Genomic DNA, 14523 nt, shown 5'->3' on the forward strand with positions numbered 1-14523 from the left:
GTCCCGATGAAATAACAGGTTATAGCTGGTAGCTCTCCGTCAAGTCCCCAGCCCTGTAAATGAGTGACGCCTGAGTGGATGAATGAATAAATGATACATGGGGGACGGACAGTCTTCCAGTGGTGTGTATTCATGAATGCGAAGGATAGCCAGACTTCCCCCAAAAATTACCAAGAAAGAAAACATACCAAAAAATGTATCTTTGTTTTTCATAATTTTCCTTCAAATCACAAGAGGCTGAATGCATCTCATGTGAGAAAGTATCCGAGCAAGCGAAACAGCGCCCCTCTGTCTCTATGTGTTGGCCATCGGTCTTGTCCGAAAGAGTATGACGCAGCCCGTAGCATTGAATGCAAGGGAAGCCAGCAAGTATTTGGCTTCTTTTGATAAAAATAGTATAAAATAATAGCTAATCAGCGTCAGCTCAACTGTGAATTGGTTCTGGCGCACCCCAAAAAAATTACAAAAAATAAGTGTCAATGGAAGCCAGTTTGGGTTTGGCGTCACTCCTATCAAATCGCATTGAGAGCAAACGTCATTGACAGAAACAACTTAAATTGTTGCATCTCGTTGTGTTGTCCTCTGGTGGCAAGCTAGCTAAAATTGTCCCCTTGCTAAATTACCCATGGAGATAGGGATTTGGACTTGTGTTTTTACTTAATTCTCTGTACTGGTCAATGCTTATAACGGCGATTCTGATCCAACCATCAATTCATACATTGTGCCCCTGGACTGTGAGGGTGATAGTTCAATATATACCTAGATGTAGAATGCTAATGTTAATTGGCTAACATTGCCCATGAAAAGGAAGTTAGGCTAGTGAACAAGCATTTTATCCAGGTAGCCTAGGACCACAAAAAAGAATAGTGTACTGTATGACAGAGTAATAGACTGTTTCATCAACATGAATGAGGAGGATGGCATTGGCCTCTCCAAGTAGGGCGAGTCAACATGTTCTCTCTACTTGCACGAACGCATACGCACACAGAAATCAGAACCATGGACAGCCACATATTAGCTTACGTTGATTGGACTAAATCTTTTTTGGTAGTCACTGTAGTAGACTAAGCATACTGTAGGTGATTTGATGATGAAGTTGAAATGGTGCTGGAATAGTGGAGGCAGCTCCTCTTTTCTTTGCGACTTGCGCCAACTCTCCATGGTTCTAAATCAATAGTTGTTTAGTGGTCCGAAAATGTCAGAAACATTACTTTGCTTGACCATGCTGTAGGTCATGTAACTGTCAGTTATATGCAATATGCTTTGGGGACTTCACTGGACAGAGGTTGCTGTCTGTTGTTTTGATGAAACAAAGGTGTGGTTGAATTTATTCTGCTACGGTCTTCTTATTGTCTCTGCCTTTAGGCCTCTATCACAGTCGCAAGACATATGAAGTAACAGGTTAAAGAGCAAACAATGCAATTATCACAACACATAGGTTGTAATATTGCTTTTTTTCCTGGCTTCCCCTGTGATTTTACCCACACACCACTACTGCGGTCTTCCCTAAAAACGTACTACTGCTCCTCTGACCTATGACCAAGTAGCTTAGCATGAAAATGGGTTGGCTTTTGAACTTTCTATGTCCTACACATATTTTCCGGCTTTTCACTGACAGCAAATGTTGCGCAGCATACTAAGCTAAGAGGCCTAGGCTCTGTCCTTTTAACCGAGGCAGAATATTGACGCAGTGCTTAGTTTCTAATATTCTTGCAGCCATTTATATAACATGGTGAAATATGAATTACAAAAAATATGATGAACAGTGATGCACAGTGCATGTGTGACAATTATGTATGCCTACATGCATCCGATGGCCGATTACTGAAATAGCAACCATAATATAGCTTACCCAATGATAAGTAAATACAGGATCAATGAGGCATTGCTCCCGCAATCCATTTGCTCCATTTTCCCTTCATAGCTCTTAGGGCTGACTCCATTAAGTCGACTGGTCGATTGTTTGGTCGATAGGCTGTTGGTCGACCAAGATTTTTTTAGTCGAGCAGTGGCAAATATAAAAACAATGTATGGCACACGAGGCACCCGTCTGATTCACGCCTGTATGAGCGGACTAATCCATTGCAGAGGCCGCGGGGATGGCACACCAGTAGGACATTTACATATTAATTCCCATTATTTCTAAAATCTACAATGTTTGTTTGGTTAAGGTCATTTCTGTTAATGCATTCAATATATTATTACTACAGTCTTACCATTGTCATTGTAGGAGTGGACAACCCAGGCTTCACTGGTTTATTTCGTTCCGTTTACGAGTTGTCAATTTATTCAATGTCTTGTTTGTACTGTAGTGCTCCTGTCAATCTTGACTAAGGACACGCACCTAATTACACATAGAAGTAGGCCTATAGACTACCTGGCCTGCATGCAAATGTAGGCCTATAAATGTGCCCCTTTGGGGATCTGATGCTATTTCTCAAAGTCATTTTTTCTTCGCCTCAAACAGCAAGTAAACAAAGACTGTTTTTACATCTATTGAGAATGCCAATAGTTCCTCAATGTAGCCTATTTGAAAAATCTTTCCAGGTCTATCCCTTTTTGATAAAAATGTCATGCTCTGATCCGGTGTAAATGTCATAAAGTAGACCTACCTGATCACTTCTTATCCCGCAAATAGCCTACAGCTTTGTCTGTCTCTCCGGAGCTCACTGGCACAGGAAACTGAGGGCCCAGAATATTTTATACAATGTTACAAGTTTGCTAGCAGGAGCTTTGGGCCTGACCAAGCTAATAGTTGACACAATGTTTCAAGTTCCTTACAGACAGGCCATGCATAGCCAATGTGATTCATAGGATATTTTTATCAGGATATTTTCTACCTGCGGACCGCAATGTTTTTATTTGCTGGCTTTATGTACACTATTTTTACATATCGGCAAATGGCAACAGAAGTTTAAATTTGAATAGTTTTCATTCAGATAGAATTTTGATTAACCACATGACATTGATTGAGATATATAAAACTGTTCCATGAAAATGTGAATTTGAAAATCATAACTGGCATGTAGATCAGTAGGCCAGCAGCAGCAGGAGGAAGAGTGTCGGGAACAGGTTTTTTTTTCTTCAGGTTAGGCTATATTGATCTCTGGCTCCCTCTTCAGTAATTTGTGTGTCTTCATTTTTAAATCGCAGTGCTTAAAGCATCAGACAAGCTCAGTAGCCTACATATAGTTGACTGTATTCAAACATAGGGTGTGTCTATATATGGAAAAACACATGTTTTACATTTCTACCAATTGATTGGTCGAAAGAACAGATGACTCTCGATCGACCAAGATATTTTTTAGTCGAGGACAGCCCTAATAACTTTGCACATTTTAATCATGAGCCAGTCTGTTGCTAATTGATTTAATTTGGAGGGTAGCTAGGGATGGGCACAGTTATTCAAATATTTGAATATCTGAAACGGATGTTAGTATTTGAATACTTGTGTATTTTTTTTAGGCCTAATTTAATTAGGAATGAAAATGCCTTGTCTTAAGTAAATTATCCACATGACACTGTTACATACAAGGATGACATTTGAAACTCCTAATTTTTTATTTTTTTTGAAGTAAAATGTAGTGTATGACGTGTGCCCCATAATGTTTTTTTAAAAAGACATGCATACTGGTAGCCATCTACGCCGGTAACCTACACACATGTTGATTTTGTCAGCCAATCAAAACTGCTCTACAGTCCAAGGTTCCATGTGTAGCAAGAGATCTCTAATCAATGCAAAATGGAAAGAAATTACAGAATTAAACATCAGCTAAATGAGAATGAGTGGGCTACAACAAACAAGGTAGGCTGTTTAATCTGAATGATGATGTTATTTGTTTACAAGGACAGGGAGCGCAGCATATTGTAGCCTCATTTACCTGGATAGCTAGCTGGCTAACTTTGCTCAGCTAGCTATCGATTTGATGCAGTCAAGTAGGACTGAGTGATATGGCCAAAATATCATAACACGGTATTTAAAAAAAAAAAAAAAAAAAGTGGACGTTATGACAATATTTTATGTTTTTGAATAATACAAGTTATACATTTGCTTTATGAGTAGTGTGTGACCCTATAGCGGCAACACATACATTCTATGTGATTGCAATGGGTATTTCTCCATTCTGTTTTATACCGTTCAATTAAACGTCAACCAAAAATTATTTTACGCATTTATCAATTTCTGCATTTCCTGCACTCATTTGAGATCATGTCCACACTGCCATGTAGGGCTGCACGACCTGGGCAAACAATCTAGGCCTTATTTTTAACCAAATGTTGCAATTGCGATTTTGACTTGCGATTTAGAGCAAAACACTTGGGTGAACTGTTGGAATCATGGAAATATAATTATTCTAATTCTATAGTTCGAATATAATATAGTGGGCACTTTAAATACAGTGTTTGACATGACAACAAATTAAAATGCCAGGGAGGAGTTATTGTGACAGGGTAGGAACCAAAGTGTTGAGAAGTGTTTCCTAGGGGACCCAATAGTCTTTGGCTACATTTAATGTTCGCTGGTATTATCAGGCTGTATATCTAATCACGTTTTCTCTGACTCAGTATATTTATTAGCTAGCTAGCAATTAGCATTAGTGGCTAACAATATTTAGGCCAAACTTGCTGTTTGTAGATGTAAGAATCACAAACTAATAGTGTAATTATAGATTTATATTAAAAAGCAAAGCAAAAACAGCATCATTGTCATCAACATTGTTGCATGCTCTGCATTGACCATGCAGACTGAACGCAAGTGTCTCGTGGTCGAGGAACAACAAATTTGCACCTTGAGAGACAGGGGGCGGGGCTAGGTCTGTGTGGATAGCGACATGGAGAGAGCTGAGAAAGATGACTAAAGTAGCTTTGTAAACTATATCACATTTAACAAACCAAACATTCAAACACCGTTACAGAAGGTAAAGTAAAAACCCAAACTGGTCCGTGCATCAATACCGGTATACCGCCCAGCCCTAGAGTCAAGACAGGCACTGTTATGGGCTGATTGACAAACATAAAATTAGCTGCTGGTTAACTAACTAGCATGAGCCAGCGTGGCTACTTTCTAGTCGGTCTCTCTCCATCTCACACTCACACAACCGAACCCTCCTCTGCCTGCTGCTGTAGCAGCATCATAGTGGAACCCTCTTCGTCTCCCCCTCGCGCAAGGCTCAGGTTAAAAACATGTATGGGGGAAAGAATCATTATATTTGAGGGGGGAAATAATCATGATATTTGAGTAGTGAAATTATTTCTAATGCCCATCCGTAATAGCAGCCACACACCAGACATTTCCAACCTAGGCTCAGAGCATTTCGTATTATTCTGTGCATACAATTCTGAGACACTGCATTTAGTGTGATATGTAATGTTTCGTATGGCATTTATTATTTTGTCGATGTCCATCATCCATTTCGTATATGTTACAAATTGCAATTCGTACAATATTTTACATATTTGCAAACGTAGGATATGTTACGAATTCCAAATTGTTGTGGCTAACGTTAGTTAGGTGGCTAGGGGCTAGAGTTAGGGGTCAAGGTTAGGGCTAGGAGTTAGGTTAGGGTTAAGGTTAGGAAAAGCGTTAGCTAACATGCTAAGTAGTTGCAATGTTGTTAATGAACTAAAATTGTCCTTGATGAGATTCGCACACAACCTTTGGGTTGCTAGATGTTAGGGGTCAAGGTTAGGGCTAGCTAAAAGGGTTAAGGTTAGAAGAAAGGTTAGCTAACATGCTAAGTAGTTGCAAAGTAGCTAAAAAGTAGTAAGTAGTTGCAAAATCTCAAATTTTGCTAAAATGATAAATGATGAGATTCGAACACACAACCTTTGGGTTGCTAGACATTCACGTTATACACCCACCCCGACCATACAAACCCTCCTTTCGTTTTTGCCTCAAGTCATCTTCCATCTTATGTAACCAAAGCAAATGTAACATATCATTCCAATTTCAGTGTCCAGGATTTACATTTACCATGTTACGTCCAGGATTTACATTTAACATGTTACGTCTAGTCTATGAGACCAGTGACATTTCACATTCAACTGGGTTTGGTTAGCACTAGGGTGCAAGAAATATCAGGCATCATAAACTGGTGTAGGATTGTGTCATGTAAACTACTCAATATCGACGAATAACCCTGATCTTGAGAAAAGGGAGAAAAATAAATTGCTGCAAGGGATTCCTAAGCTAACTAAGTAGCAGTATAAGGCTCCCCTTGAAATAAGGAGCATCTGAATTGGAAGAGAATGTATTGCTACTTTTGTTCTGCCTGGACCAGATCAGAAGACTGATTTATTTGCAGTGGACAGTTGGAAAACTCCTAGGCCTACATTTTGCTTGGATGATCACTAATCAGGGACATGCTCTGAGCTGTGGTTTGGCAACAAGATATAGAAGATAATTAATAGCCATCAAACAATGGAGGGACCTTGTTAAGTGAAATATCTGTGAAAAAAATGATTTAGCCACAGGTTCATTCAAAATCAGTCATTTCCAAAGGTTGGTCAAAACTGAACAGATAATTTTAAACTGTTAGGCCAAAGTGACTTTCACTTGAGTAGTTTTCTTTTAAGATATCTTTACTTTTACATAAGTATGACAATTGGGTACTTCTTCCACCACTGCTGACCACATCCTCTCATCACTGCAGAAAAACTATTCTGCTTTAGTAGAGAAGTAGGTTATTATATTACTCAGGGATTGGAACCTTTTCAAATAAAAAAAAAAAAAAAAAAAGAACAAAACCATTTTGAGGAACAGAAACAAAAGTGATATCTAGTGTTCGGGACAGAACCATTATTTTCAAATCTTAAGAACCGGTTAATAATGTTTTTCCTTGTTCCATGTTCTAAAAATATTACACATTTCTGGTGCATCATTCTGTAATAACGCATGTAATATCCTAAACACATTCCAATTCACATCATGATGTGCAAGGCTTCATGTCAAGCCCCCTCCATCCTCACCCCGCTCTCTCCCCACATCACAGGAGGCATAATAATGGCCGGGAACGAAGCAAACGGAATAACATCAAACACGGAAACCATGCGTTTGACATATTTGATACCATTACACTTACTCTACTCCAGCCATTACCACAAGCCTGCACTTATCTGACCAATCAAACATGTAAACAAATATCTTACCCGTTCCACAGCAAGCTGCTCTCTCGGTGAACATTTGTTGAGTAAATAATCTAAATGTAAAAACAATGTTGACTTCAAAAGGTTAAAAAATGAAGGAAAACTTTCAAATTGTGCAAATGGGGATTTGCGCTCCATAATACAGTTGAAAATCAGCAGTCATTTTATGAGTGTGAGGACAGAAAGTGAAAGTGGCCACAATCCACAGGCCACAATCAACAGCCTGATCAACTATATGCGAAGAATATGTGTCACGCTGCATGAGGCAAATGGTGATCACACCAGATACTGACTGTTTTTCTGATCCACACCACTATCTTTTTATTTTATTTTTTAAAAGGTACTGTATCGGTGACCAACAGATGCATATCTGTATTCCCAGTCATGTAAAATACATAGATTAGGGCATAATGAATGTATTTAAATTGACTGATTTCCTTATATGAACTGTAACTCAGTAAAATCTTTGAAATTATTGCATGTTGCGTTTATATTTTTGTTCAGTGTCATTTCTAAAAAGCATGGTGGTATCACTTTCTATTCACTCTGACATATTTGCAAGGCTACAGTGTAAGGTGGAAGTGGAATGGAGAGATGTGAGCGTGTAATATGGCTACACAGTTATGAACAGGTCCAAGACCTGTAGCAGAACCCACTGCTACTAATGGGAGTTGTCCATTTTAACTCTGGTCTGACAGGGCCAGCATGATTAGCCTGGAAATTTGCCCAATATTGATTTGCATATGGACCAGTGTTGTATTATACCAACTTGTCAAGGCTGGCAGAGAAGGCTGTTATTGTGTAGTCTTACAGTCCCTTATTGCATTTGGGACATTGGTGGTAAGCCACATGTGCAGCCGTCTTCATCGACCTGGCCAAGGCTTTCGACTCTGTCAATCACCGTATTCTTATCGGCAGACTCAACAGCCTTGGTTTCTCTAATGACTGCCTCGCCTGGTTCACTAAGTACTTCTCAGATAGAGTTCAGTGTGTCAAATCGGAAGGCCTGTTGTCCGGACCTCTGGCAGTCTCTATGGGGGTGCCACAGGGTTAAATTCTTGGGCCGACTCATATATATATATATATATATATAAATCTCTCAATGAGGTCGCGCTTGCTGCGGGTGATTCTTTGATCCACCTCTACACTGACGACACCATTCTGTATACATCTGGCCCTTCTTTGGACACGGTGTTAAAACCTGTTGGGGCTAGGGGGCAGTATTTTCACAGCTGGATAAAAAAATGTACCCGATTTAATCTGGTTACTAATCCTACCCAGTAACTAGAATATGCATATACTTATTATATATGGATAGAAAACACCCTAAAGTTTCTAAAACTGTTTGAATGGTGTCTGTGAGTATAACAGAACTCATTTGGCAGGCAAAACCCTGAGACAGATTCTGACAGGAAGTGGATACCTGATGTGTTGAATTGCCTTTAAGCCTATGCCATTGAAAAACACAGGGGCTGATGAATGTTTTGGCACTTCCTATTGCTTCCACTAGATGTCACCAGCCTTTACAAAGTGTTTTGAGTCTTATACTGTGAGAGCTGACCGAACAAGAGCCTTGGAACGGTGATGGCCCATTAGACACCTGGCGTGCGAGTTCATGTTGGGTACTCTCGTTCCAATACGTTTAAAAAAATAACCCAATCGTCCGCCTTGAATTTTATTCATGTTCTGGTTAAAAAAGGCACTAATGATTTATGCTATACAACGTTTGACATGTTTGAACGAACGTAAATATATTTTTTCCCCTCGTTCATGACGTGAAGTCTGGCTGGCTTAGATCATGTGCTAACAACACGGAGCTTTTTGGACATAAATGATGAGATTTTTTGAACAAAACTACATTCGTTATGGACCTGGGATTCCTGGAAGTGACATCTGATGAAGAGAATCAAAGGTAATGGATTATATACATAGTATTTTCGATTTTAGATCTCTCCAACATGGCGGTTAGTCTGTATCGCAAAGCGTATTTTTCTGGGCGCAGTGCTCAGATTATTGCAAAGTGTGATTTCCCATTAAGGTTATTTTTAAATCTGGCAAGTCGATTGCGTTCAAGAGATGTAAATCTATAATTCTTTGAATGACAATATAATATTTTACCAATGTTTTCTAATATTAATTATTTATTTTGTTGTGCTGACTTGACTGCCGGTTATTGGAGGGAAACGATTTCCTGAACATCAACGCCATAGTAAAACGCTGTTTTTAGATATAAATATGAACTTGATAGAACTAAAAATGCATGCATTGTCTAACATAATGTCCTAGGAGTGTCATCTGATGGAGATTGTAAAAGGTTAGTGCATAATTTTAGCTGATTTTATGGTATTGGTGACGCCAGTCTTTGAATTGACAATACATTACACACAGCTATTGTCAATGTACTCTCCTAACATAACCTAACTTTATGCTTTCGCCGTAAAACCTTTTTGAAATCGGACAACGTGGTTAGATTAAGGAGATGTTTATCTTTCAAAGGGTGTAAGATAGTTGTATGTTTGAAAAATTTGAATTTTGACATTTATTTGGTTTCAAATTTGCCGCTCTTGAAATGCACCTGCTGTTGATAGGGTGCGCCACGGGTGGCACGCTAGCGTCCCAAATAGCCCCAAGAGGTTAACAAACCTCCAAACGAGCTTCAACACCATACAATACTACTTACGTGGCCTCCAACTGCTAGTAAAACGAAATGCATGCTCTTCAACCGATCGCTGCCCGCACAACTAGCATCACTACTCTGGACGGTTCTGACTTAGAATTTGTGGACAACTATAAATACCTAGGTGTCTGGCTAGACTGTAAACTCTCCTTCCAGACTGACATTAAGCATCTCCAATCCAAAGTTACATTTTGAAATCGGCTTCCTATTTCGCAACAAAGCCTCCTTCACTCATACTACCAAACATACCCTCGAAAAACTGACTATCCTACTGATCCTTGACTTCAGCGATGTCATTTACAAATTAGCCTCCAACACTACTCAGCAAATTGGATGCAGTCTATCACAGTGCCATCTGTTTTGTCACCAAAGCCCCATATATTACCCACCACTGCGACCTGTATGCTCTCGTTGGCTGGTCCTCGATACATATTCGTCGCCAAACCCACTGGCTCCAGGTCATCTATAAGTCTTTGCTAGGTAAAGCTCCACCTTATCTCAGCTCACTGGTCACCATAGCAACACCCAACCGTAGCAGGTATATTTCACAGGTCATCCCCAAAGCCAACACCTCCTTTGGCCGCCTTTCCTTCCAGTTCTCTGCTGCCAATGACTGGAATGAATTGCAAAAAAAAATATATAATAATAAATTAATTAATTAATTATTCAGTTGGAGACTTATATCGCCCTCACTAACTTTAAGCATCAGCTGTCAGAGCAGCTTACCGATCGCTGCAGCTGTACACAGCCCATCTGTAAATAGCCCATCCAACCAACTACCTACCTCATCCTCATATTTGTGTTTCTGCTCTTTTGCACACCAGTATTTCTACTTGCACATCCTCATCTGCACATATATCACTCCAGTGTAAATTGCTAAATTGTAATTACTTCACCACTATTGGCCTATTTATTGCCTTACCTCCTTACTTCATTTGCACACACTGTATACATATTTTTCTATTGTTGACTGTACGTTTGTTAATACCATGTGTAACTCTGTGTTGTTGTTGTCACACTGCTTTGCTTTATCTTGGCCAGGTCGCAGTTGTAAATGAGAACTTGTTCTCAACTGGCCAGCTGGTTAAATAAAGGTGAAATAAAATAAATTAAAACGTGATCATTTGCTGACTGGATCCTTTGGCAGTAGACTACCTTCGAACCAGTCAGTTCTTGCACGACAAGTGCATTAAGCTTTGTTCAATAGTAATGAGAGGTTTGTTGACACAAAAGGTTTCCTAAATGTGGGCTTCCTGGACCAACCAAGAGCTTGGTGAGTGAAGGTTTGTGCAGTAAATCTTGGGGGGGTAAATACAGATTTCTCTGCTCTCCAATACATTTCAATAGACATAATTGACCTATTAAAACAGAGGATATTGAACATTGAGTCACAGGAGTGGACATCAGATAAAATAAATCGTTTTTCACAGCTGGGAAGTGAGAGAGGTCCTTGTGTGGTCGAGAGATTACTTGGAACTTTACATGGCAGAAATGTCAATATTTCCTCCATCAATCTCCAGGCAGAGAGAGCATCAAAGTTCAAAGCTTTCAATGTGCCAAGAAAGTGCTGCCCACAAAACCTGGCTTGGAAAAGAGCTTAACTGGAAAGAACTGTGTTCATTGCTGGCAAATCAACAATAACACAATGAAAAGGCTCACAATGAATAACATAGTTGATTGACAGCCTCATCTACAGTTGGTCCAGAAATTAGCTGGTCTAAAAATATTGATGCAACTTTGGTCACAGTGTGGACTATCCATTCATAAGGCTACACAGTTGACTTGCAGATCTGATACGTTTATCACTAAGAAGGCTAGAGCAGGGATGGGCAACTCCAGTCCTCAGGGGCCAAAGAGGTTGTCACACTTTTCCCCCAAACCCTAGCAAACACATCTGATTAAACTAATTGCATTCTAAACTAAAGATCATTAGTTGATTATTGGAGTCAGGTGTGTTAGCTGGGGCAAAAATGTGACACCAATCAGGCCACACAGGACTGGAGTTGCTCATCCCTGGGCTAGAGTGTAAGCCATAACCAGCTTAAAATCAAAAGATCCATAGCAATATGGGATAGACCTAGGCCTACATAAGCCATTTCCATTAACTTGTCCAGTAATTTTGTTGTTGACATTTTGAAAGTTTGCATAGAAATTGCAACAACTGCCTTTGTTTCTACTGAACTGTCTTGTGACAAAAAAAAAGTAATGACGTCAACCCCCTCCACCAAAAAATGACAATGTTCACAAAAACCTTGAGTGCCAAATAAAAAAATCAAGTCGTTGAACTGTTTCCATGATCCATTTAGGGAATTTGCGCATTAATAAATGTGACAGTCTGTATGCCTTCCCACCTACAGTATGTTTCATGTCTCAGGTAGCCCGCAAAAGCCAGCGTGGATAGAATGCAAGAATTTACTCATCTTTGCCATATTCTAATAATTCTCACGTGCCAACGTATCGCCATGGTCTGTGCTATTGTGAAACTTGCACTCCTGTAGAGCTGAAATAATTGGATTGTAAAACTTGCATCCAGCCAACCAGAAAAGCAAGGCAAAACAATTCAGGCATTCTTGAAAGTCAAGACAATCCTTGTTCTGCAAATAAACTTTTATAGTTGGGGGGAAAAAATTATTTTGCAAGCAGTAGACACTTAGAATTAAAATGTGTAGTGAAGCTTTATAGTTACGTGTGACTTCACGTGCCCAGAGTACCTTCAATTATTCATTTATTCTGTAAAACTGTTTCCATCATCATCATTTCTTACAATGAAGAAAGTTTGACAAGACAAATCCACCCGTTGAATGGATAAAAAATGTTGTTGATCTTTAGAACATTTCTTCGATAGCTGCCGTTTCCATTACAAGTCGCCATGTTTTTTTTTGCGACATTGACCCAGGTTTATTCAACAAAAGCAATGGAAACCTGCCTAGTGAGCAGCAATAAGAGAAATACAAAAAAGCTGTGAGTTTAGCAATGTGATAGCCTCAGTCTGAAAGACCTAGGCTACAGTTGAATGCAATTTGTAGGCCTATTTAGGGATTTGTAGCCTTCACTTTCAGGGAAAACAAGTCAAACAACCTTGCAACACAGTCAATATGAGAAAATAGGTGAATGCATAATTTCCTTCATGAGGCCATCTGTTGTTGGCTAATATTGAGGCCAACTGACAACACTATCTAAATGAAGACAACGGAATTCAAAGCTGAGAGGTCTTAATGAGGAAAAGCCTTGTCTCATGTGATGAAGTGCTTACCAAACCAATGTGTTCAGAAGCAACAATGGCACCAATTTAATTTGGAAACTGTTCTTAACCACAGGAATTGGTCCCGACTTTCCCAAATTTGGAATGGCAACATATGGTAAACGTCAAGCACTCCAAATTGTTGCTTGAAAGATGCCGCAAACGGATCACTTTGGTCTCCAAATTCAGTTTATGCAAAGCACTCAAGCAATGCTTTCCAACAGAACAGAACGTCTTTGTAAGAATGCCTGTAGCCTAGACATTGTTGGCCCATACTAATTCCCTATGTCCTCATATTAAGGTGTTTATTAGTCCCCCCCATCTTCAATTTCATTCATTAGTCAGTGAGGACTTGGCCTAGGCTATTTTATAACAAAAACACTCAATCTGATAATGTAGGTTTATCCCCTCCTAGTAGTAGCCTAACCAGAATTCAGTCAAATAGTGCAGATATTTACCATGAGCTGACAACACAGAAGTTACTTAATTTTCTCTGAATGGTGAATTGACACTTGCAATGAAATTCAGACAAGACCTCTACTTTCACCTGACTGTTTGCATTGTTAATGCATGTGTGAACAGTGGTTTTTGGATTGCAAGTGCTCATTTGGTCGAGGTTGCTGAACCAATGTGCATAACATGTACACTTAGTGGAAGATCAAATCTAAGGATGCATCCATTAAGCTAACAATCTAGCCAACCATGGACCTCTTTTTGTGTTCTCAAATCTGTGTAAATCTGCATACAAATATGCTTTACCTTTATAATGCTGCTCCTGCGTGGTATTCCGGATTTGGAATCCAATCCGATAGAGGAGTTGTTGGCCGTTTCAAGCCCTGGGCTGTCAGGTAACGTTTCTGATCCAACCATGTCTGCTGGTATCCCACAGTCCCCATTGAAGACCGATACTTCGCACTGCGTCTTCCCGTCTGTTTTATCACTGGGCAAAGCCACCGAATCCCCAGTGTTCGATGGAGATGAGCCGTCGTTCTCTCCAAACTCCGCCATAGGCACTCCACGCACACAGACAGACCAAGCGTAGCTGTCAAGCTGCTGTGTAGGTGTTTCACTTGCAACGCTGTTGTATTTATCCAATGTTCTGGCTTGCTAGCTAGCTACCTCGTTATAACAACTGCACAAAAACGTTCCGTATCATCATTCGGTCCATATTTGACTGGTATTTAATGTCGCGTGCTCCATGGATTGTGCTCTGTAAAACAAAACATCAACAAGAGACATTGAATACCAATAGATTAAACTGTTCAATGCTAGACATTATCTGAAATTGCATGCACACAAAATGTCTAATAATGTGACTTTGAATGGTAGCTGACTAACGTTAGTTAATTACATGCAAACAGTGCAATTGCATTCAATGGCATTTTCAATTTGCAAAGCTGTCGGTATAACATTGCAAAATTAGATTTCATAATGGATGCATTAGCTAGCTACATCGTCT

At 39.6% G+C, this 14523-nt stretch overlaps 1 protein-coding gene across 2 annotated transcripts in view; it reads right to left on the bottom strand.

Moving 5' to 3' along the window:
* The window catches only part of LOC115178180 (inactive phospholipase C-like protein 2), a 56465-nt gene extending 42195 nt beyond the window's left edge, over positions 1 to 14270 (bottom strand). The window contains exon 1 of one of the 2 annotated variants that reach the window (XM_029739246.1): positions 13824 to 14270. In XM_029739246.1, coding sequence (XP_029595106.1) covers positions 13824 to 14072 — 249 coding nt within the window. In that variant the 5' untranslated portion in view covers positions 14073 to 14270. Of the gene's footprint in view, positions 1 to 2612; positions 2807 to 13823 lie in introns of those variants that run through there. The other variant, XM_029739255.1, reaches the window with a different exon arrangement.
* Between the last annotated feature and the right edge of the window lie 253 nt (positions 14271 to 14523).

This window comes from Salmo trutta, chromosome 3, assembly GCF_901001165.1.
Source record: "Salmo trutta chromosome 3, fSalTru1.1, whole genome shotgun sequence".
NCBI classification, from domain to species: Eukaryota; Metazoa; Chordata; class Actinopteri; order Salmoniformes; family Salmonidae; genus Salmo; species Salmo trutta.